Consider the following 22,184-nt stretch of genomic DNA (forward strand, 5'->3'; position numbering starts at 1 on the left):
TGCTTTTTTTAAAACCAATACTCTTTGTTATCTTTTGTTCCATGTTTAATCGTGAAGAGAGAAATTCTCATTTCCTGACTCAGCTGGAAATTAGCAAAATCAGCACTCGACGTGCGTCCCATTTTATTGCATTCGTTAAGTACAGTGGAAACTCCACCAACGGCCACCTCTCTACAACGACCATTTTTGTGGTGGACAGTCCATACATTCACTATTGTTTCAACCTCTCTAAAACGGCCACCTCTCTACAATGGCCACTTTCTTCTGTCTCCAAGGTGGCCGTTGTAAAGAGGTTCACCTGTACCCTCTTTACGTCCTGTAAACTTTGTATAAATCAATTCGTAAATCAATAAAACAAAAGGAGCCTATTGCACCGAAAGCAGGAAGTGGGAACAGAGGCAGACTTGAATTTTTACCACGTGACCAAGTTTGTCTCTATTTTCCGTTAACTCTTTAGAATGGTTTTCATTTGAGTGTCGAAAAGTAATTGGTTTTGCACTTTCTACACGATGCGATTGGCTTAAAAGATTCGCGCCACCTTTTCATCCAATCAGAAGTAAAACCAAAGCCAATTGTGACGCGCTCGCATGCATTTTCCCGCGCTTTGCGTCAGCCACATGTAATTACTTCGAGTTTTGATTGGTTCAATGTATTGTCTGTGTCCTATGTGATTGGCCAGAGTAATTACTTTGGTTTTGGTTTTACGACACTCAAACGAAAACCACTCTATTGCTTCTACACATTAATAAATAGTTTTATGCCAGCTTTAACCACAGGAATCGTTCGGTACTGTTTTTATCTGACTATTTTCTATTCTGAGAAATTCTCAACTTGAGTCTGACGTTTGCCGTTTGCAGTAAATGTGAATCTTAATCTCTCTATATATTTTTAAAGTGAACACTCTCTCTTAGGGCGCTTTCCAAAAGTCAGAACTGATCGGCTGGACCATAGTCGGACCAGTCATTTTGACAATGAGGGATGCTTTTTTCCAACAGTTTTTGTTGAAACACCATCCCCTTCGTGCATGCTATTTAGGATTTGACTGATCTGACTGGATAGTTTTGATAAAAAGTGAAATTCTCATTATGACTGGAATGGTCTGGCCGGTTAGTTCTGACAAATGGAAAGCGCCATTAGATTACAATTTGTCACTATAGAAACGAAAAGGAGTCTGGGGCGAGTTAACTTTCGCAAAGGGGCATGGGAAAAAATTGGCCAATAGCTGACCGGCACGTCCTAAGTAACGATCCCAGAATTAATTGCGGGACGCATTTCGGCTCCAGTTCCCCTCTTTTAAAATTTTTTACAAAGTAGCTAATTAGAGAATCCTTACAAGGGGCGGACAGAAGGAGTAACCTGGCTTGATATTTGCTCGGTAATCTATTTTTAATCATAGTTTACTGCTGATACGTTTGAAGTTGGCGTGATCTTAGTTATTATTTTGCGTTCTTGTGTATTCTCTTGAAAAGTTTTAACACGATTTTATCCTCTAATTTATATCATAAGAGCCGATTTTAAATCGAAAAATCCCGAAGCTTCCATGCTATTAATAGTCACCTTCGAATAATTAGTTCGAAGAAAGCTTTAGAGAATATAAACGTTGCAGCAGATAACTTTCGAAAATTTTCGGTATTCACTGCGCCCTGTGCGCGCCGGTCGGCTTGTGGTTTCTCTAATTTCTTTTTCCTTTTTTTTTTTGTCAGCAAAAACGATTAGTTACATGAGAAATCAGGCAATAAACTTGGTACGATTAGTGGAAAGAGCGTGTAAGATCTTTTTATGCGTCATCGAAGAATTTGAAGTATGTTACCTTTTTTAAAAAAGAAAAAGAGAAATCTCTGAGAGGAATAAGGAAAAACCTTTCCTTTTTTGGTCCGTTTTTTTGGAAAGATACAGATGGTAATACTAAAATGGTTTATGTGTTAAATACATCTACTTATGACAGCGGAAAGTTAGTCGCATATATTAAAAAGGGGCAACTTTAAATGTTTTTAATTCGAACTCTTCACATGTATCAATTGGCTTATTTAGTTTCTAATTTATTCGAAGGAAAATTAACTACACTGACACAGCAAATATTATAGTTTTAAATAATCGAACGGACCAATAAAATGTGGGTTAACTGGTTTAACAATATAACAGCTAGTGAAAAAACGGAAGGCACATAACGCAGGTGGTCTTACTGTTAATCTCATGGCGCAATTTTGAATTTCTAATGAGCTTCATGGGTTGCTACCTAATGTATTTTTCACAGACCGCAAATCCTCTGGAAATTAAACTCGGCATAGACCTCAAGCAGCCAGCAACATCTGAAAGACAAAGGCAATTTTCGAACGGTTTTGTCATTTGGTTGAAAGCGTTTGGTTTCGTATTGTTTCTTCAAATCAGTTTTACCGAGGTCAAATATTTCCTGGGACAACTGGCAAGTACTATTGAGAATATACTAGCAGGGACTGTTGTGTTTTAAGTTTCAGCATCCAATGGCCGTGAGCATGGTTAAAGAAGAAGCGAAGCCAACGGTCTTTTGCTCGCGGAATGAGAACCACAGACGTCGACAAAGACAACGAGTGACTTTTAAAAGCAAATGCAGAGATGGTTTCGTCACGATAAATGTGAGCGGTCGAAGATTTCAAGTGGAAAACGACATCTTCGAGAAATACCCAGGTAATCTTTAAAATATCCATACCGTATTTGTGAAATCGAACCAGCCATTTTTGTCCATAATGTTGGACGGTCTTCGTCAAGAACCACATTTTCTTTTCTCTAATTTTTTTTATAACTTAGTTCTATACTTTAGTACTTGAAGTTTAATTTTATCAGCAAGGTTAAAGTTGACTGCTAAGAAGTTTATCTCTGCAAAATCTTCTTAATATTGCAGTAATTATAACATATACCATTTTTTATTTATTATCGTAAGCGCCCGACTGTAAACGGGATAAAATAAGAAGAGCTTAGCCTTTGTAGGAGCTTAAAATTTACTGCAAAAGTCGACTAAATCCAAGATTAAAACAGAAAAAAAAATTACATGGCTCAGGATCTAAGGTTTGCCGGACAAGTACTTTAAAAATAAAATGTAAATAAATGCTTTATATGAAACCATGCCATGGGTTACTTTTAGTCCCTACGCATGCATACGTAAATATGGGAGGTAACCGTTTGAAACACCGAGGGTTATTCGAAATAATGTTCTGACGAATAACGACAGAACAGTTCGTTTATTTTGATATTTATGTTAAAAAAGGGTATTTTGACAATAGAAAATTTATAAATATTAACAACAATAAATCATTTAGGGACCACCGCTGTGTTTGGCTGACACTACAGCAAAGTTAATTACTTCGTACTCTCTTTTTGGAAGGAGATTTTCCATGGCCGATTGGCTGGGTTTTTTTTCGTTATTGAAATGATATTACACCGTACGGAGGTACAAGAAAAACAAACCAAATGGTGACTATGGGATCCTGTTGCAAGAATGAAAAGAAAAACACTTCTCGAAAATGCTAAGTTGAAGGCCATGTATACCGTATAGTAAATTTCGGACAGAGTTTTTATTTTGTTTTTATTAACAGAAAAGAGAGAGAAATATAACGAGGGGAATCAGATAAAATTTTCTATTATAGCTTTCCTTCTATGGAGTAAAAGCTCAAGAATTGCAGAGTTTCCAGCTTGAAAAACTTCAACTTAAAGACATTCTGATGGTCGTTGATTTTTGTGTGTGTGTCGAGATAGACGCATTCGGGCCGAAAATTTTCGAGCCACGGAACCAAAAATGACTTAGTAAACCAGCTCAACAATACAGTGATGAACGCTAACAAATGAGGTTGAGATAAAATAATTTTTTACCTTACAGTATAATAGCTTTTTGAAACTGAAATTGTTCGTAATCTCGAAATCCGGGTCTCGAACTTTAGGATCTGCCTGGATTGTCGACTCCGCAACCCTGGATCCTGGTTTTAGCCGAACACTGTTGACTTTTTTGCTTTCTTTCAGATACGTTGCTGGGAAGCACAAGACGCGATTCCTTCTTCGATGATAAAAGGAATGAATATTTCTTTGATCGCGACCCCGAACTTTTCACCTACATAATTCAATTTTATCGTAAGGGAACTCTGCACTTCCCGGAAGATGAATGCGCGTGCAGTTTCAAAGGTGAGCTGGACTTTTTTGGCATTGTAAATAATCATTTGGGAGATTGCTGCTATGAGATTTTCCAAGAAAAACACGACGATTTTTTGGACTATCAAAAGCGCCACGCGAAAGCCGAGGACACAGATTTCGTCCCTAGGACAGTCAGGCAAAAGATGTGGAAGCTGTTCGAAGATCCGGAACAAAATGTCTTGGGATTGTTAATGCACTATACTTCTGCCGTTCTGATTTTAGTAAGTGTGGTAGCCTCAACTGTCGAGACATTAAAATGCGGACAGCAAACATGTGGAGACAAATATTCAGAGCAATTCTACATTGTGGAGTCAACTTGTGTCATAGTTTTTACTGTGGAATACCTTGCAAGATTATATGCTGCGCCAAACCGATTCCAATTCATGAAACAGTTTTTAAGCATCATCGACGTCGTCGCTATAATCCCGTTTTACGTTGCGCTGATTTTTCCAGACGCCGCTGGTGGCCCTTTCGTGGTACTTCGCGTTTTTAGAATTTTCCGAATCGTTAAAATGTCGCGGCATAATACCAAGGTTCGGGAGGCCGGATCTTCTCTTCTAGCTAGTCTATCCGAACTAAGCTTCGTGTTTGTGGTGCTAACGACTCTTGTCATATTGTTTTCAACTATTATATACTACGCTGAGATGGGGGATGAAGATACCAAGTTCGTCAGTATCCCAGCAACGTTTTGGTACGTCATTGTCACCATGACAACCCTAGGGTGAGTAGCAACCTTACGTGAGGCCGATAATTCCTTTTATAAAAGCATCTGTTCTCCAAAACGGAGAACGGAGTGCTATTGAAAGTCCACAAAAACATACAACGAAGTGGGGGTCAGACGCGCTTCATAACCATTCCACTCTATTAGCTATGTAAAAAACGGAGTTGCTTAAAATAAGAAGTCCAAACAAGGATTGGAGGTCACATCAGGGAATCGATTTCGGATCCATTCGCCCAGAGGGCCGCACACTAAACGGCTGTGTTAATCCTTGCTCCTATTGAAATCTATGGTAAGCAAGGTTCTGAAATCTTATGTGAATACGACATTCGCATGATGGCGTCATTTTGCTACCTAAGGGCCTGTTTACATGGAGGTGGGGGACCCCAGATAGGTTAGGTAACATGCCGCGGGTCACCCCACCTATCATGTAAACGTGATCAAATTAAAATGAGAGATTAAGTGGAAAGGCGGGTTACCCACCAAAGCGGGTTACCTCACCTACCTGAGGTCCCCCACCTCCACGTAAACAGGCCCTACTACTACTACTACTACTACTACTACTACTACTACTACTACTACTACTACTACTACTACTACTACTACTACTACTACTACTACTACTACTACTACTGCTACTGCTACTGCTACTGCTACTGCTACTGCTACTGCTACTGCTACTGCTACTGCTACTGCTACTGCTACTGCTACTGCTACTGCTACTGCTACTGCTACTGCTACTGCTACTGCTACCAGAATCCTTCAGTGTTTTGCTTTCTTGTGCAAATTAGGGCTTTTATTGTTAAAACCTCATTGGTATGACCAAATTTAAATATGAAAGAAAAACGAAATGAATTCTGGTCGTAGCAGTAAAAAAAGATGTCATAGCGCAAATTGCCTATTTGTTGATCAACGTATAGTTAGTAGAGGAGATAGAATTTCCAAAAAGTCCTTCGTCCGATTAAAAAAGCTCGCTACGCGCGCTAAGAAACTCGTGAGGTCGACTTGAAGCAAGTCTATAGAGGAGACTGGTTATGAAAGCCACCAACATCAAGTTTGAAAACGACGGTAAAAAAAAAAAAAAAAAAAAAAAAAAAAAGTTGAAAACAGCGGTGCTGTAGTTTATGTTGGAAGTCCCCTGACCGTGCACAATCCTTTGTTTTTTTTTCACAAAGTGTGGCTGAATAAATTAATGAATTGTTTCTACTGGTCAGTAAGATAAAAATGATAGGAATGCTATGGAACATCGTGCACGGTCAAGTCTAAAAAAGCCAGCAAAAACATAAACAAAGAAGTCTTAGGGGTTTCATAACCATTAATAACTATGATCAATGTCGGTGTTTTTTTTAGGTATGGTGATATGACGCCCTTCAGCTTGATCGGTCGACTGACTGGAATCGTCTGTTCGCTGAGCGGTATCATGGTCGTTGCGTTACCAGCACCGGTTCTGGAAAAGAACTTCAACCGAAAGAAAGAAGAAGGTAGACCGGATAAAGAAGATAAAGAGAAAACTGGCCACTCAAAACACTCCAGCCATGTTTCTACTTCGAAATAACTTAGCAAAGAAAGAACTTCAATCGGAAAATGGTAAAACGTTAAAACTCTGGAATTATGTGAAACAACAAATGCATATAAATAATGCTTAAATTAGGGACGAGAGAAGTGGCTTCCTCTTGAGGTACTTTCATCTGATATGTCAATTAAGGTGATTCACTTGTAGTTGATTGGAAGGGGAATTTAATTAAATTGAACCGAACCCTGTATTCACAAGATGATAATGTTCAGAGCAATCTCTTGCCTTCAATCAATCAATCAATCAATAAACTTTATTTACCCTCGAATTTACAGTGTAGCACTCAAGTGCTAATATCTTCGAGCCAACTACATTAATAAATAATTATAATAAAAAGTTAATTCTATATAGCTAAAAAGATAACTAACTACCTAGACAACTAACTTGCAAATTATCATGATGTAGAAAGGTTTGCAGTTCCTGCCCTTTTAAGTAAATTATTGTTCCCAGTAGATATCAGTCGTCGAAAAGAAGTAAAATCAGAAATAGTGCGGTAATGGTCAGGGAGAGAATTCCAAGATGTTGCTGCCAAGTAACTAAAGGAATTGATACCATAAGAAGTGGTCGATGGTTTGGGCAAACAAAGCATATTATGTCCTCTTAAAAAATAGGTGCTAGAGCGTAAACGAAACATATCTTTTAAATATCTTGGACAATCAGAAAAATGAAGACATTTAAAAATAGTGAGAATCATGTTTTGTAAACGCTTGTCCTTAAGGTTTGCAGTTCCTGCCTTTTTAAGTAAATTATTGTACTCAGAGTTAAAATCCTTGAAAATAAATCGAAGAATACGTTTGTTTAAAAGGTCCAGTTTATCAGAATCTTGTTTACTAGAGAAATGCCACACCATAGAACAATAATAAAAGTGAGGAAGTATAAATGCCTTATAAAGACGGAGCATGGTTTCAGTAGACATCAGTTTGCCAAACCTTGACATAACGCTAAACTGATTGTTTACCTTTTTACATATAGAGGACACATGTTGCTTAAACGTAAGATCTTTATCAATTGTAACGCCGAAAAGTTCCACTGAGTCATTTACTGAGAAATTAAACTGATGGTCAGTTTTTCCTAGTATCATCCCTTGGTGTTTGCTGGGATTTGCTATCATTCCATTGATCTCGTACCAGGCATTTGCTGAGCTAACCTCACGCGAGATACGCCTTTCCAAAGATACCGGATCCGTATCGGCGGTGTAGAGTTGACCATCATCTGCATACATATTTAATTGTACAGTTTTGATTTGTAGGAATAAATCATTTATGAAAATATTAAAAAACATTGGACCAAGAACACTGCCTTGAGGTAACCCTCGCATGACTTCTTGCCAATCAGAACTTGTATCACCTACTTTCACCCGCTGCATCCTACCTTGTAAGTAATCTTTAAGAAGCATACAACTTCTACTGTTAACACCATAGGCCTTCAGCTTGGCCAGCAAGAGTCCATGCGGTATCGTGTCGAAAGCCTTAGATAAATCCATTGATATCACTGCAACAATTTGTTTATTATCCAGACTACGCTTCCAATCTTCTGTTAACCTCATTAGCGAGGTTTCACAGCTATAGTGTCTCCTATAAGCTGAGATGTAGTCAGACAATATTTCAGAATAGAACTGGTCTAGTTGAGAAGCAAGAAGTTTCTCAAAAACATTATTTAGGGCCGGTAAAACAGTAACGGGTCGATAATTCTCTTTACTCAATTCATCATTTTTCTTGAAAAGAGGTGTAACCTGCCCCATTTTCCATCGAGAAGGATATTTGCATTGTTTGATCGATTCATTCATTAACTCTGCTAGTGGACCAGATATCGCAGAAGCGGATTCCTTAAGAAGCCGCGGAGTTATGGTGTCGTGGCCGCAGGCCTTGCGTGCGTTGATGTTTGATAGTAGTTTTTCAACCTGGGTCTTATTGGTGTATTTAAAATTAAAATTATGTGTGGCGTTCTTTCTTCTGTTTTCCTCTGCAATTGCTCGAATGCTGGGGTGTGCACTGAATTCATTTCCAAAGTTATTTTCTTTAATGTCCTGTACATCATCAACGATGTGAACAAAATAGTTGTTGAACAATTCAGCTAGTTCTTTCTTATCCGTAATAACCACATCGTTTTCAATTAGTGTGATGTCATTGGCTTGTTTACTGGACCTCGAATGCATAAAAGGACGATAAGCCTCCCAAAATGCACGTGGATTGTCGGTCTCTGACTTGTTTTTAAAATGATCTTTAATCGCTTTGCGCCTAATTGACGTGCATTTGTTTCTTTGTTTCTTATATTCGGCGTAATTAGCGTCGGTCCTCTGATGCGTGAACTTCTTCCAAAGTTTGCCTTGTCCGCCTTGTCCTTGTACTGCGTTTTCCCAGGCCTTCTCGGTCAATGCATTTTGATGAAAACAACTCGCTCAAAAATCTCACTCAGACCACGTGACCTGAAAGGCATAGGCCTCGTGCAAAATGAGGACTAGGAACTAGGCAAATCAATCAAAGTCCCCGTTACCCTTTGCCCGTTCCGCTGGACAAGGGTAACGCGGACTCTAGACACAAGATTGACTTCTGAGCACGAACGCGACTCCTTCTCCTCCGCTAGCATACGTAATCTTTTAGAATTCAAGACATACATTGCCACTTGATAAAGTCTGCTGTCCACCACTGAACTGTTCGCCAGTTTATAAACGACGAGGAAACTGGGCTGAGTTATCTGTCGCAAAGACCTCTGGGACTGTTACTAGGGACCGGTGCGTCCCTAGTAACGATCCCACAAACACTTGCGAGAGAAATTCCGGTTCCAGTTTTCCTCTCGTTTTGAATGATAGAATGTGGCGAATTACGCGCCACTTCACGGAACGCTGCTTATATCGCAGCCCTCCCACCCTCCCCCCCCCCCCCCACTTTAGGGACCGGACAGTAGGTGACAGACAGTAAGCATAATATGTAACAATATCAACTTCCAGATTGTAAAGCGCATTTGAGCACTACGTCACAGAAAATAAGATATACAAATTCAGATTTTGTTTAGTATTTATCATACAATATATTCGACTATTACAGCAATTTTGCACTTCTATGACAGCGCATGCCTAGTACCCTTCTAGAGCGGATATTCCCAGGTCCTCACGGTTTTACATTTCGGTGATGAAAATTTTAGAAAATCATAAAAAGGCAAACTGATTCTTACGGCAAGGCGATGGAGAAGTAAACAAAAGAATAAAACAAAATATATATACAAACTTGCCCAATATTTCGGTTTGAAAACAAACCTTCAGGGGCTAAAAGAAAAATGAGGATAAAACTAAATGTTCGAGACTTTACTGGGATCACGTAACTCAAGACTAATTGACCGCGTAAATTAGGGAGGCCTGGGGACGCCTCGATTGAAACTAGTGCCAAGGTTGGCTCAGAAATTTTTAGTGCAATAGAGTGGTTTTCGTTTGAGTGTCGTAAAACCAAAACCAAAGTAATTACTCTGGCCAATCACATAGGACACAGACAATACATTGAACCAATCAAAACTCGAAGTAATTACATGTGGCTGACGCAAAGCGCGGGAAAATGCATGCGAGCGCGTCACAATTGGCTTTGGTTTTACTTCTGATTGGATGAAAAGGTGGCGCGAATCTTTTAAGCCAATCGCATCGTGTAGAAAGTGCAAAACCAATTACTTTTCGACACTCAAATGAAAACCGCTCTATTTCGGTTTGAAAACAAACCTTCAGGGGCTAAAAGAAAAATGAGGATAAAACTAAATGTTCGAGACTTTACTGGGATCACGTAACTCAAGACTAATTGACCGCGTAAATTAGGGAGACCTGGGGACGCCTCGACTGAAACTAGTGCCAAGGTTGGCTCAGAAATTTTTAGTGCAATATTGAACCTGATTTTATCACTAATCTTTACAGCTCTTTGGCTTGACCACCTTCCACCAATTAGTGGGGTATAAATGCTTCATTATCTCTATACCCCCTCTTGGAACAGAAATGTTAAAGGAGCCAAATTTGACCTTGGGCAGGGGGTGCTGTAAAAGTTTGGCGGGAAAACTATGGCGGAATCTGTAGTGAATGTAAAATAGCCACGACTCATAGCCAGATCGCATCATAGTGCCTCGATGATTATAATAAAGAAATAATCCTACACTTTCGCCGTATCCTTTGACTGATAAATATCTACTCTCTTGAAGTTTATCTATAAGTCCCAAACCGGCAGCCTCAAATTTCGCTTTGAAATTTTTAAGGGGTATCTTTGTAAAATTGCCATTTCCGTCTATGCCAATATCAACGTCATGATCCCATGGGAGGGGGCCTGGTATGCCCCTCAGGGGACCCCACAGGGATCCGTACATCAGCCAATGGTCAACTCCCATACTGTCTAAAACCAAATGTGTCTTGTGGGCGAGTTCTATCAAGCGAGCGGTATGTTGTTTGGACCTGAAACAAGGAGTAACGGACGCCCAGAACTTGTTTCCTGTATATCCGTCCACATCCACCAAACTAGCACCAATGTAGATCACAACAGCAACCAACAGGGTTACCATGGTGACAGTCTTCTTGCTTAGCTTGTGTGACTTGCAACAACGGAGTGAAGCCATTTTTGATAACATCTAAAATGTTATAACAACAACAATAAGTTTACAACGACCTTGTTATATTAGCACGTCTGAGCGGATTACAAATATTAACATATTAACCTAACTTTAATTAATTAACCTTACATGATTGTCACGGTCCGCAAATGGCACACGCTAATCGTGGCGAGCAGTGACAGCAGTTTATGAAAGACAAGACACTCTTAAAGTGTTAAATCGAGATTTCTTGGAAATTGGATAAGAAATGAAGAGGAGATAAATTCTTAAGGAACCAGTGTATAGGCATAGGTTACACAGTTAACTTCTGACTGCCTGAAAAGGTACATAGAATAGTCAGACTAAACTTAGTTCAATCGTTACAGTTTATAAATCTAAAGTGAAAATTTCCATTGATGTCTAGGCAGTAATGCTGTGATTTCAAGCAATCTTCCACAATCAAAGGCAATACAACGAGGCAAAGATCGAGACGTTGTGTATGTACAACGTCAAGGAAACATCAATGAAGACGTCAGTATGAAAAACAAATACACATTTACCAAACTAGAGAACTTCGAAAATAAATAGCCTAGTTCATTTTGTAAACTAGTAGTTTCCATTGGCCGGTGAAGTGCTGTAAGTAGAGTGCGTGATAGTGAAGTACAAAGCTAACCTTATAAACACATCCATAACATATGATACGTAAAGTCAGACGAGTAGTTGAAGTTGCTTCTAGTAGTTGAAGGTTTTAAAAATCATTGATATCTCAAGTATTTATAAAGTGCAACGCGACTTCACATCTTCAAAACTTCGAAAAACCATCAATTGAATACATACAACAAAGTGAATCTGCAACACCAAATCTATTTAGAGTAATTGCGTCAATATTCTGAGAAGCGTAATGCCTCAGTACACCACGGAACAGGATTTCCTCCGGTATAATATTTTCACGTCCTACTTTATCGACGGTCGAGTATTCTTCAGGGTATTTGCTTTTTTAGCACGCGTGTATGAATACACGAAAATCAAGGGCCTTGATTCGGGGAAAATTACATCATTGCCAAAAAGCCAGAACGTGATTAACTACGCGCACCACCTCAATCATCGTTAGATATTAGTCAGAGTGTATGAATGAATGAAAAATTAAATAAATAAATAACATACAGAAAAACTTAACTAGTTGAAGCACTAACTTACTTAACTTAATCACGTGTGCAGCTGCTCAGTCTGTTTTCTTGTATGCGCTTCACTTCGTAATCATTAATACTTATTCAGTGTCTTCTATTTATTTCGGTGTTGGGCATTTTAACTGTATTCAGTGATACATAATATATAAATAAGTTTGCTTTTAGGTCGGTTCGGAAATCAAAATTTCCACTATATGTCAAATATCTTATGTTAATTAAGGGAGAAACGGCTGTGTTTACAAGCTGTCAGAACAGCTGAACAAACTGTAGATTCTACTAGCAAACCTTTGCTGGTCAGTTTAGTCTTTGACTAAAGATTTTTGCACCGACATCTTTGGTGTTGGGATCAATCAAAAATATTGAAGTTAGACGCACGGTTAATTGTAGGAAACATCATAAGCGTGGTTTCTGTCTTTCGCAATTAAAGTTTTCCTCACCCATTTCATACCAGGTTGCCCCTAGCGAATGATTGCCCCTTGTGTAATGTAATCGTACCTTGATCATATTCTGTTTGAAGAAACTCCAGTTCCTCGAGATTTCCACTATTTGGATCAATATCACATTTTTCTGTACATTCCTTCAGCGTATCTTCCACCTTTTGTAGTTTTGTTCTTCTTTCACGGGCTTTACCTTTACTGTACGTGATTGTTCGCTGTCTCATTTTGTATTTAATTAAATCCCATAAAACACGCTTACCCTGAACCACTTAAGATTCCTCTAACCATGGCCAATTCACATATTCAGTGGTTAAAAGTTCACAGTAGTCCGAGTCATTTACTAAGTTCAAATTGAATTTCCAGAAGTTCGGTCCTCTCTCAGTTTCATCTAAACCGTTAATTGAAAGAGTTATTGCCGAATGGTCTGTTTTTATTGATGCTTTAATCTCCGCTGAAATTATCTCATCTTGCAAACTCTCGCTTATAAGCCAATAATCTAGACGTCTCTGTACAACCGAAGTTTTTTGACGCCAAGTAGCTCCAAGTAAATCGTGATGCGGTGGGGTTCCTAATACGCCAGATATCGAGCAGCTCGAAATCAAGGTGCATGTCTTCAACTAATTTTGCGGAGTCTTTCTTTTTGTTTTTTCCGCCCCGTCTATCTAAGTCGGGGTCAAGTATGACGTTAAAAACACCTCCGACGATAATTGGGTAATCCTGTTCTGTTCTAGCAGCTTTCAAAATTTCTGATATTTCTTTAAAAAGGTGCATTGTTCACTACATTTGTTTGGAGCATAAATATTTAAAGGAAAGTATGGTGAGTCCTGAATGGAAACCTCTAGGAAAACATAGCGACCTTGAGAATCAACCTTGATAGATCGTAGTTGAAAGTCAAAGTTATCCGCTACCGTGCGAAAAGAACATGTTTCCTTTCCACTGTTTTCTCAAGATATTTTCGACTTCTTGAGTACTGTAGGATTCTTCAGTGCAGAAAACAAATATCGGCGCCAGAATTTAAAAACCAGCTAAAAATTGCTTTCCGCTTTTCCAAAGTACGAATCCCTCGAGCATTTAGTGACAAAAGACTAAAATCAACGTTACTACGCACAACTTTGCCAAAAGAAAAATTACAACTTAATTAGGTGGGAAAAGTTAAGCGTCACTTTGGCACCTTCAAACTTTAAAGAATATATCCTCATTAACACGCCAGAATAGCTTTGAAATACATAGTAAAAACAAAGCAGAACATCTGCAAAAACAAAAACGAAAAAATTACATTTCAACGAAATACTGATAAACACAAAACTTAAAAGAGCAGCAAGATAAATACCCTTAGTGCTGTCCTTGACGATGGAACTAATTAAATAATTCCACATTTCTTCCAGAGAGCTTTTGCTGCTTATGGTTATATTATACAATAACCAATCGAAAACACCTTACAGCCTTGATCTTGGAATGCGGGAATGGTATTCCGCCACGAAATTATTACAAGTCTGTTGCAGCGTTTATGTTCTTGAATCGCATTTAACATTTCACTACAGTTTTTTTTGATTTTTTAGCTCTTTTGTCATCTAATCGCCTTCTTCAATATCATTTTAAAAGGTGTTAAAACACCATTTTTAAAATTTATTATCCAAGGCATCCAGTTTTAGTTTTTAAGAATTTACATCCATGCAATCTTCTTCTCTATAACCCGGGGTACTTGTATGTGCATTTTGCTCGATCCAGAGTTCTAGGATATCATTCCATTCCTAAAATTAATTGGCGATCATTTCGGAGACGATGTGAAGAGAAATGGGTATCATTTCGGGGTCGGTATCATTTCGGTGTCGATTTGGGGATCATCTCGATACGGGGTACCCCGGTCGCCAGCAATGAACGAGGTATATACTTACTGTTTAGACGAAGGGTCAGAAAATCTTTAGCTTGTCTGCGTAGGGCCGTTAATGTGTTTCCAAAAGCTGCGTAAAATATCATAACCAGGAAATTTGACTTGACTGTGTCACCTCCATCTCCATCTCCGTTAGCAGGACACGTGGCGAGAATAAATAAATTAATAAATTTCTGTTTGCCAAGATCACTCCGATTGGTGTAACTGTTTCACATGTAAGTTTGGTAGCCCCGGTGAGGTTTAGATAACAAAAGCCCTAATTTTCACAAGAAAGCAAAACCCTGAAGGATCCTGGTGATAGTAGTAAAATGACGCCATCATGCAAATGGCCTAGTAGTGTAAGAAGTGAAACCAGTTATTAGGATTGTTTTGGATATGATTTTAACTTTGAATTCAAGGTGTTGATTGATCGTAATAAAACGAAGTGAATTATCCATTTATTAGTTTTTTCGAGTTTCTGTGGAATGTTAAAAGAATAGAAGTCTAGTAATATTAGCCTGTTTAAGAGTGAATGTCCACTAGGACCGAGCCATATCGAAAATATGTGGCACATGATGAAAAATCAAAATTTTTCATATTTCACCCAGAGATAGCCTATGGTAAGCCTAGAAACATGGTGCGTTTTGTTTTCTTCAAATAGTTTTAAACCGGCCAAAAAATCACATATTCGTTACCTTCCCTCGTCCGGTCAAAAACACGCAAAATTCAGTGACAAATACCGTAACATAAACTTCGCTTTGTTCAATCCGCATCACAATAAAACTCCATTTTGAGCCTGGAAATGTACTTTTGACGGGTTTACAAGTCTTTTGAGGCCAATTATACTTCTGTGGGTTTATTTTCAAGGTCATGACGAGCCGCTTAAAATCACTAAAATTCGCTTCCTCAAAATTCTTAATTATGCACACTTTTTCAACCGGCAAATTCCCTACCCGGTAAAACACCGAAACACCTAGAATTCTGACGTCTCGAAAGAGGAAACGTCAGTGTAAAACCTGGTATAAAAATCATTTTCGGGCTTTTCATCAGCGCTGAGTACTAACGCTCTCAAAATCGTGATAATCACAACACTAACCTGCTATAAACGAAAACAATAGGGAAGCCGTTCCGGACTAAATAATAGAAAGGAACCTGAAAATGTCTTCTTGTATTTGATTTCCTCGGTATTTGGACTTAGACTATGGCAGAAAAGTCATGTTTGGCTCACCTCCTCTGAGAGGTAACACTCAAACGTTAAGTACTGGTGTATTCAGAATCCTACACGGACGATTACCATTGCGACGCCTTGAGTTCGGCAAAGTACATCATCTTCGCATTGACATTCAACTAATGACTCCAAGAAAATCCAGCACATTTCTATCCCTTGTTCTAGAACAGCAATCCATGAAAGTGGTGAAACCTTCTAGCGTCAGTCCCTTGCTCGTAAAGAGGAAAGCTTATGCTCTGTTCTCCTCCCCCATGCTGCAGCGGAAATGTAAATATGGTGTCCGATGTCGACTTCCTTCTCTGTCACGTAATGGTCAATTGATAGGATTTTGTCAAGTGTTGCCAATCGACAGACGTTCAAAGCAAACAATTTTTATTTGAGAGCTATGAGAACACCTCTGCGACCCTTCACGCGGAAAACGATACGGAAAATTTTAAAGAATCCGAACGTGACCCGTAAACTATCGCAGCGCCAGAAATCGCACGAAAACTGCTCAAATTGAATGGCTGTCTAACGAAAAGAATTTCTTGTTTAGCGGGGCTGTCTAACGAAAAGATATCGCACAATTCAATCACAGGCAATGCAAAGAAGTCAAACAATGGACTAGTGCCTATACAGCCGCAAGAACGTTTAAGACGGATTCCGCTCAAGGTTCGAGCAATATTTACTAAAAAAAAAAAATATTTACTAAAAATAGCGCGGTAACTTTGAGAATGCTATTTGAAACAAAGCATTGTAGTTCATTTCTCAAAGTGATCCCCGCGATTCAACTTTTGAATAATAAATTCATTAATGTATTCTTGGGGGGTACACTTGACCTGGTTTGACTGTAAATTCTCAAGCATTTTCGAGAAAAATAGTGTCAAACCTCGTAAGAATGCTTAAAGCGTGTGTTATTGTGTTTTTAACTAACGGGAAACGTGTCTGTTTTTATTGAAATATGGAACTTTGCGTCTAATTTTCTCTTGTGGGATCAGCTTGAGAGCTTAAAAGTCTCGATAGGTTCTTCTTAACTGCATTCAAAATATTACCATGCCATGAGGTTTTTTTGGTAACTTAATTTTTGCCATTAGTGCTCAAATGTTCTGCGAAAATCATCTTAATTTTATCCCATCTGCAGCACAACGTGCACAGAAGTTTCCCCTCCAATGATTTTAACAAGGGAAACAAAAAGGGTGCTTATTCGTTTTAAACAAGTTCATTTTCCACCACAGTCGTGAGTTTTCAATGCATATCACAATTTGTGCTACAAATTGTTTCTTTACGTTTCCATACAGTCATTCTTTATACGTTATTTCGTGGTCTTATGTTTCAGCGCCGGAGTTCTGCAAAAAATCTATCATGCAATGATTTCAAACAGAAAAAAAAAGATTGATGTGATATAATCCATATGCTAAAGCTACTCATGCACTTCTATCGGTACATAGCCTTATTTTTTTTTTACAGTCAAACCAAGTCAAGCGTACCCCCCAAGATTCTATTAATGAATTGATTATTTGAAAAATGAATCCGTTGGTCGTTCCCGTAACTGGTGTCTAATTCAAAGCGGCATTTCTGCATGCGTAATGAGCAGTGAATATTTTACGAGAACTTCTCTGTATTTGGTCAGATTGGAAATCTTTGAATGGATTAAGCTTCTTAGAAGACATTTACATCAATTTCAGGGAAAATGGAGCTGGTAGAAATTTCATAACTGCCTCGCGTGTGAATTCACGGCTCATTACACATGCAAGAATGCAGAGATCACTCTGAAATCTACAACTAGCAACGGATTCAACTTTAGACTGTTCACAGTCCCCTATTTTTTCGTGAGATCGTTTAGATATACCGCGTCTTACCGTCACGGCTACATCTTGAATTATTATATACACCCAATAATTACAATCTTGATTTTCAAATGTACCGAGGGGGCGGGCGTCGGGGAATTATAGCTCTGGTTGGGGGGGTCGGGGGGGCGAGAAAAATAGAGGGACTGTAATAACATCACTGCAGCTCGCGTTCACGGAGCGCGTTGTACCAGCAACGCAGGCGTTTGATTGGTCATTAGACAATAGATGTTGATTTGCGTTGACAACGGGTTTAGTTTAAGTTGCCGATACTGACAAGTCGTTGACAAGTCGATATTTCCATAAAACGTACGCTTTCATACCACAAGGCACATCTTGCGCAAACACACGAAGGATTTTTGGTATTTTGATTAGAAAAATGTTTTCTTGTGTGTGTTTGCCGATTAAATTTCGAGGAATGAGCCTAGAAACATTATAAAATCACTGTTTCGAAAGGAGATATTTGTAACACGCGTAATCGATGCTAAATGTGTCTGCCACGTTTTTCATCACTAGAGGAGTTTCTTAATTAATGAATGGTAAAAGGCGTGAAATTCCTGTCACGCCTCCTGAACGCGAGCTGCAGTGATGTTATTACAGTCCCTCTATTTTTCTCGCTTCCTCCCAAACCGCCCCCGCCCCCTAAGTAGTTTTGACACTCATCTAAGATGGCAGCCCGTAACGAAAAGCGCTCGATCTCGATGATCTTACGGAAAAATAGGGGACTGTGAACAGTCTAATTCAACTTTTGAATAATAAATTCATTAATGTATTCTTGGGGGGTACGCTTGACCTGGTTTGACTGTAAACCTAGCGGTGTAAAGCTATCGATTACGTGCTTTGTGCCACGCGCCACGCGCGAACGGTGATAAAACATATAAGATTTTCACGTATTGACTGTACAAAGAACAAAAAAATGTTTATCTTTTTACGTGGTTTAATTGGAAAAATATGTTGACAAGACGGAGACATTTCATGGCGTGAATTTAGTCTTTCAGCTTGTTAAGAATATTTTATGTCTTTTATCTCTTTAACGAAATGAATCCCATAGAAGCGTGGTTTGTTTTCGTAAGGTACTTATGTAGCCAGGAGCTCCTGATGTAGCTCATAACGTTTTGCACCTTTTTCAGAATTTCTCCTTTGATGGATCAAGATAACGTTTTAGTTGTAAAGTAAAGTTAAGTCTGAATAGGAACCTAATGGCTCATCTGCTCGGAGCTCATCCCGGTTTCTGCAGCATGAAGTGATTGGGGGTATTTCTACTCCCCTCTGGATTGGATGCCAGTCCATCGTAGGTTACCCCCAGCATGAAGTTTGCTGGTATCCATTTATACACCTGGGTGGAGAGAGGCACTGTGAGAGTAAAGTGTTCTGCCCAAGAACACAGCACAATGCCCCTGGCCAGGGCTGATACCCGGACCGCTCGATCCGGCATGTGGCCACCCGCCTCCCATAATGCCTAAACATTGGTGAGCAAGTGGTGGCCACTTTTGTGACGTAAACGATGGGTGTGTTACTCAAGAACGACTCCTATAACCTTTTTAGTTGAATTCTAATCAGCACATCAAGTTTTACGTTTTTGGGAAGTGTAAAAAAAAAAAAAAAAAATGCTGAAAGCAGATTCAGGACCACCTCAATTTTTGGAAAATTTAAGGTAGCTGTGAATCGTCCCTGATCAGTAATCTTTTGTCGATTCCGGCAGTGCACATTTCACATTCACTTTCACATTTTATTTATTTTGCACTTAATATTCAGAAATTACAATAATAACATAAAAAAAGAAAAAAAGATGCATATATAACAATCAAAGGAGATCAGTTCTATCGTTAAACTTTTTTTATTTTTTCTCAAGACTTGAAGTATTGGTCAAACGGAGTCGCTAGTAGACGGTAGACTTAAGGACTTGTGATGGCCTGCATTCACTTTGGTCGAGATCAATATTTACAGTCAAGTACGCGGAAGTTTTTCTCCCTTTGGCCACCTATCGACGGCCAACACATATTGATCGCACGTCATTCGTTACAGGACTGCAGCTAGTTTGCATTAGCAAGTAAACGTGAAGTCCGTTTGCCCTTTCAACCCATGTTTGTATGGAAGTTCAACTTACTTGGCACAACTTTCTTTTTTTTTTCATCATTTTTGTTTTTTTTCCTGTTAAGAAACCATTTACCGAAAGGTAGCGTTTGTCTTTCCGTTTCTTGTGTCAAAAAAATCATCTGGAGCCTTAAATCATTTGTCTCAGTCGATTGCTTTCGAACTCACAATATCGGGTAGGTTTGTGAAGGAAAAACCACGAAGACTTTCCCTGAATCGAATCGCTAATGAAGAACCATAGTATTTTCCTCACTATGAAAAATATGTTATGCCTTCCACCTCTATCTCTCGAAAATAATTAACTTGACACGCTGCAAGTAACTGTACAACGGCCTTAGACGGCTGACGTTCAAAAACCGGGGAGACTACTATCAAGGACCAATCAAGGATCTTGGTCTTACTTAGGGTGTTGATGACAAAACATCATCATTTTAGCCGTCAAAGTATCCTTTAGGGTGCACTCGAAGAAATAATAATGAAAGAAACGCTCTCATTTAAGAAACGGTCCAGATAAGAACGATAGCAACAACGGCAACAAACATGTTGGAATCCAAAAAAGGTGCTAACTTTTCTATTGTCTGTACTTACTTCTGATTGGCTTAAACAGCAAAAGTTAAAAAAAACTTCATAAAGCGGTACATATAATCATCCTTACTTTCCAACCATCTTCCATATAACAAAATCTGGTCTCAGTTTGAATAACAAAGAAATCCTATGTGGGGAACATGTAAAATTGTAAACTTTTCTTGGCTATTGTTTTCAACTCTTGTGATTGGTCAAAATCCTTAAACACAAAAAAACACCCTTTCAAAGTGGAGTGTAAGTGCATTTTATTGCGTAAACGGCCTTCATGTAGGTTTATGCATTCTCTTTGTAAAAATGAGAACATTCCTATGTGGGGAAAGCACCGTTGCCGCATAACAAAAGAAATTGCTATCCACCTTACCCGGATCATTACTTAATTTCTATTTTCAGGCTTGATTTCCACTGATGATCTCTCGAGTACGCGAGTCGGGTGTACAAGTGTGCACGGGATCCTTTCTTAAACACTGGCTAGTAATCGCCAACCTATTCCGTTTTAAGTGGTAGCTTTCAGGCCCCGGTTGTTGAAACGTTGGATAGCGCTATCCACCGGATAAATCACTATCCAGCGGATAAGTATTACGGAAATCAATTACGCTATCCGCTGGATAGTGATTTATCCGGTGGATAGCGCTATCCAACGTTTGAACAACCGGGGCCAGGGGTATATTGAAGCTCAAGCAACGTTCACATTAGTATCCCTTAGGAGTTAAATTCAAATTTTTCGACGAGCAGCCCGTGCCTTTTCATATGGGAGCTCCCCCCGGGTTTCCAAATGTCTAACGGGAAGTGATGGAATGAAGGAGTGAAGGAGTGATGGAGTGAAATCGTCCCACCACTACAACTTGGAAAAAATATAAATATTTTTTCCAAGTTAAAAAGGCCTCATCTGCGTAAACATTTGAGAAGGGCTACAAATTTGTTAATGCGGAAATAATCTGCTCCTTGTGAACAAAATACTCAATGCCAAGCCAGAGTGAAAAACACACCCTATTTCAGTCCAATGTGTATAAAATTTACACCTTTTTCAGACACAAACAGCTCAAAAACCATACCCTTTGGGACCGTACATACCTCTGATAGTCCCATATAGCGGAGTAATCCCAACCCGACCCCCTCCCGAGCCCAAAACACATAAAAGCACTCTTTCTCTGCTAGAAAATTTCCGCGTGATATTTTACGGGACAAGTTTGGCTCCTTTTGGCTTTAAAATGAAAACGGTTTGCTTTGAACGTCTCATTAAATCTTCCTATTCATTATTCTTTTATCCATTTTTGGCAATGCGAGACAAAATCTTATCAAGCGGACCATTGCGTATTTCGCTTTAGTAAGCAAGGGACTGACGCTGGAAGGCTTTACTACTTTTATGGATTGTTGTTTAAGAACAAGGGATAGGAATGTGGTGGATTATCTCGGAGTCATCGATTGAATGTCAATAAGAAGTTGATGTACTTTGCCGAACTCCACGCTTCGCAGTGTAGGATTCTGAAAACGCCAGCACTTAAAATATTTGAATGTAATATGTTACAGAAGGTGAGCTAGACGTGACGTTTCTACCATAGTTTAAGTCCAAATACCGAGGAAATCAAATACAAGAAGACATTTCTCGTTCCTTTTGATTATCTTGTCACAGGCACGTGCCGATTGTTTTCGTTTCTAGTAGGTTAGTGTTGTGATTATCACGATTTATAGAGCGTTAGTACTCAGCGCTGATGAAAAGCCCGAAAATAATTTTTATACCAGGTTTTACACTGACATTTCCTCTTTCGAAACGTCAGAATTTTAGGTGTTTTGGTGTTTTACCGGGTAGCGAATTTGCCGATTGAAAAAGTGTGCATAATTCAGAATTTTTAGGAAGCGAATTTTAGTGATTTTGAGCGGCTCGTGGTGACCTTGAAAATTAACCAACAGAAGTATAATTGGCCTCAAAAGACTTGTAAACCCCTCAAAAATACATTTC

At 39.0% G+C, this 22,184-nt stretch overlaps 2 protein-coding genes across 2 annotated transcripts; one reads left to right on the plus strand and one right to left on the minus strand.

Moving 5' to 3' along the window:
- Positions 1 to 2,146: 2,146 nt before the first annotated feature.
- Positions 2,147 to 6,615, plus strand: LOC140923105 (A-type voltage-gated potassium channel KCND2-like). Its single transcript, XM_073373173.1, has 3 exons — positions 2,147 to 2,664; positions 3,991 to 4,879; positions 6,227 to 6,615. Exons 1-3 carry the CDS (start codon positions 2,481 to 2,483, stop codon positions 6,429 to 6,431), a joined length of 1,278 nt encoding a protein of 425 aa, XP_073229274.1. The 5' UTR covers positions 2,147 to 2,480; the 3' UTR covers positions 6,432 to 6,615.
- Positions 6,616 to 9,337: 2,722 nt separating this feature from the next.
- Positions 9,338 to 11,034, minus strand: LOC140923238 (ribitol 5-phosphate transferase FKRP-like). The gene has a single exon (XM_073373324.1). The coding sequence runs from the start codon at positions 11,025 to 11,027 to the stop codon at positions 10,329 to 10,331; it is 699 nt and encodes a 232-aa protein (XP_073229425.1). The 5' UTR covers positions 11,028 to 11,034; the 3' UTR covers positions 9,338 to 10,328.
- Positions 11,035 to 22,184: the final 11,150 nt, after the last annotated feature.

The sequence above is a fragment of the Porites lutea genome, chromosome 13 (genome assembly GCF_958299795.1).
Source record: "Porites lutea chromosome 13, jaPorLute2.1, whole genome shotgun sequence".
Taxonomy (NCBI): Eukaryota; Metazoa; Cnidaria; class Anthozoa; order Scleractinia; family Poritidae; genus Porites; species Porites lutea.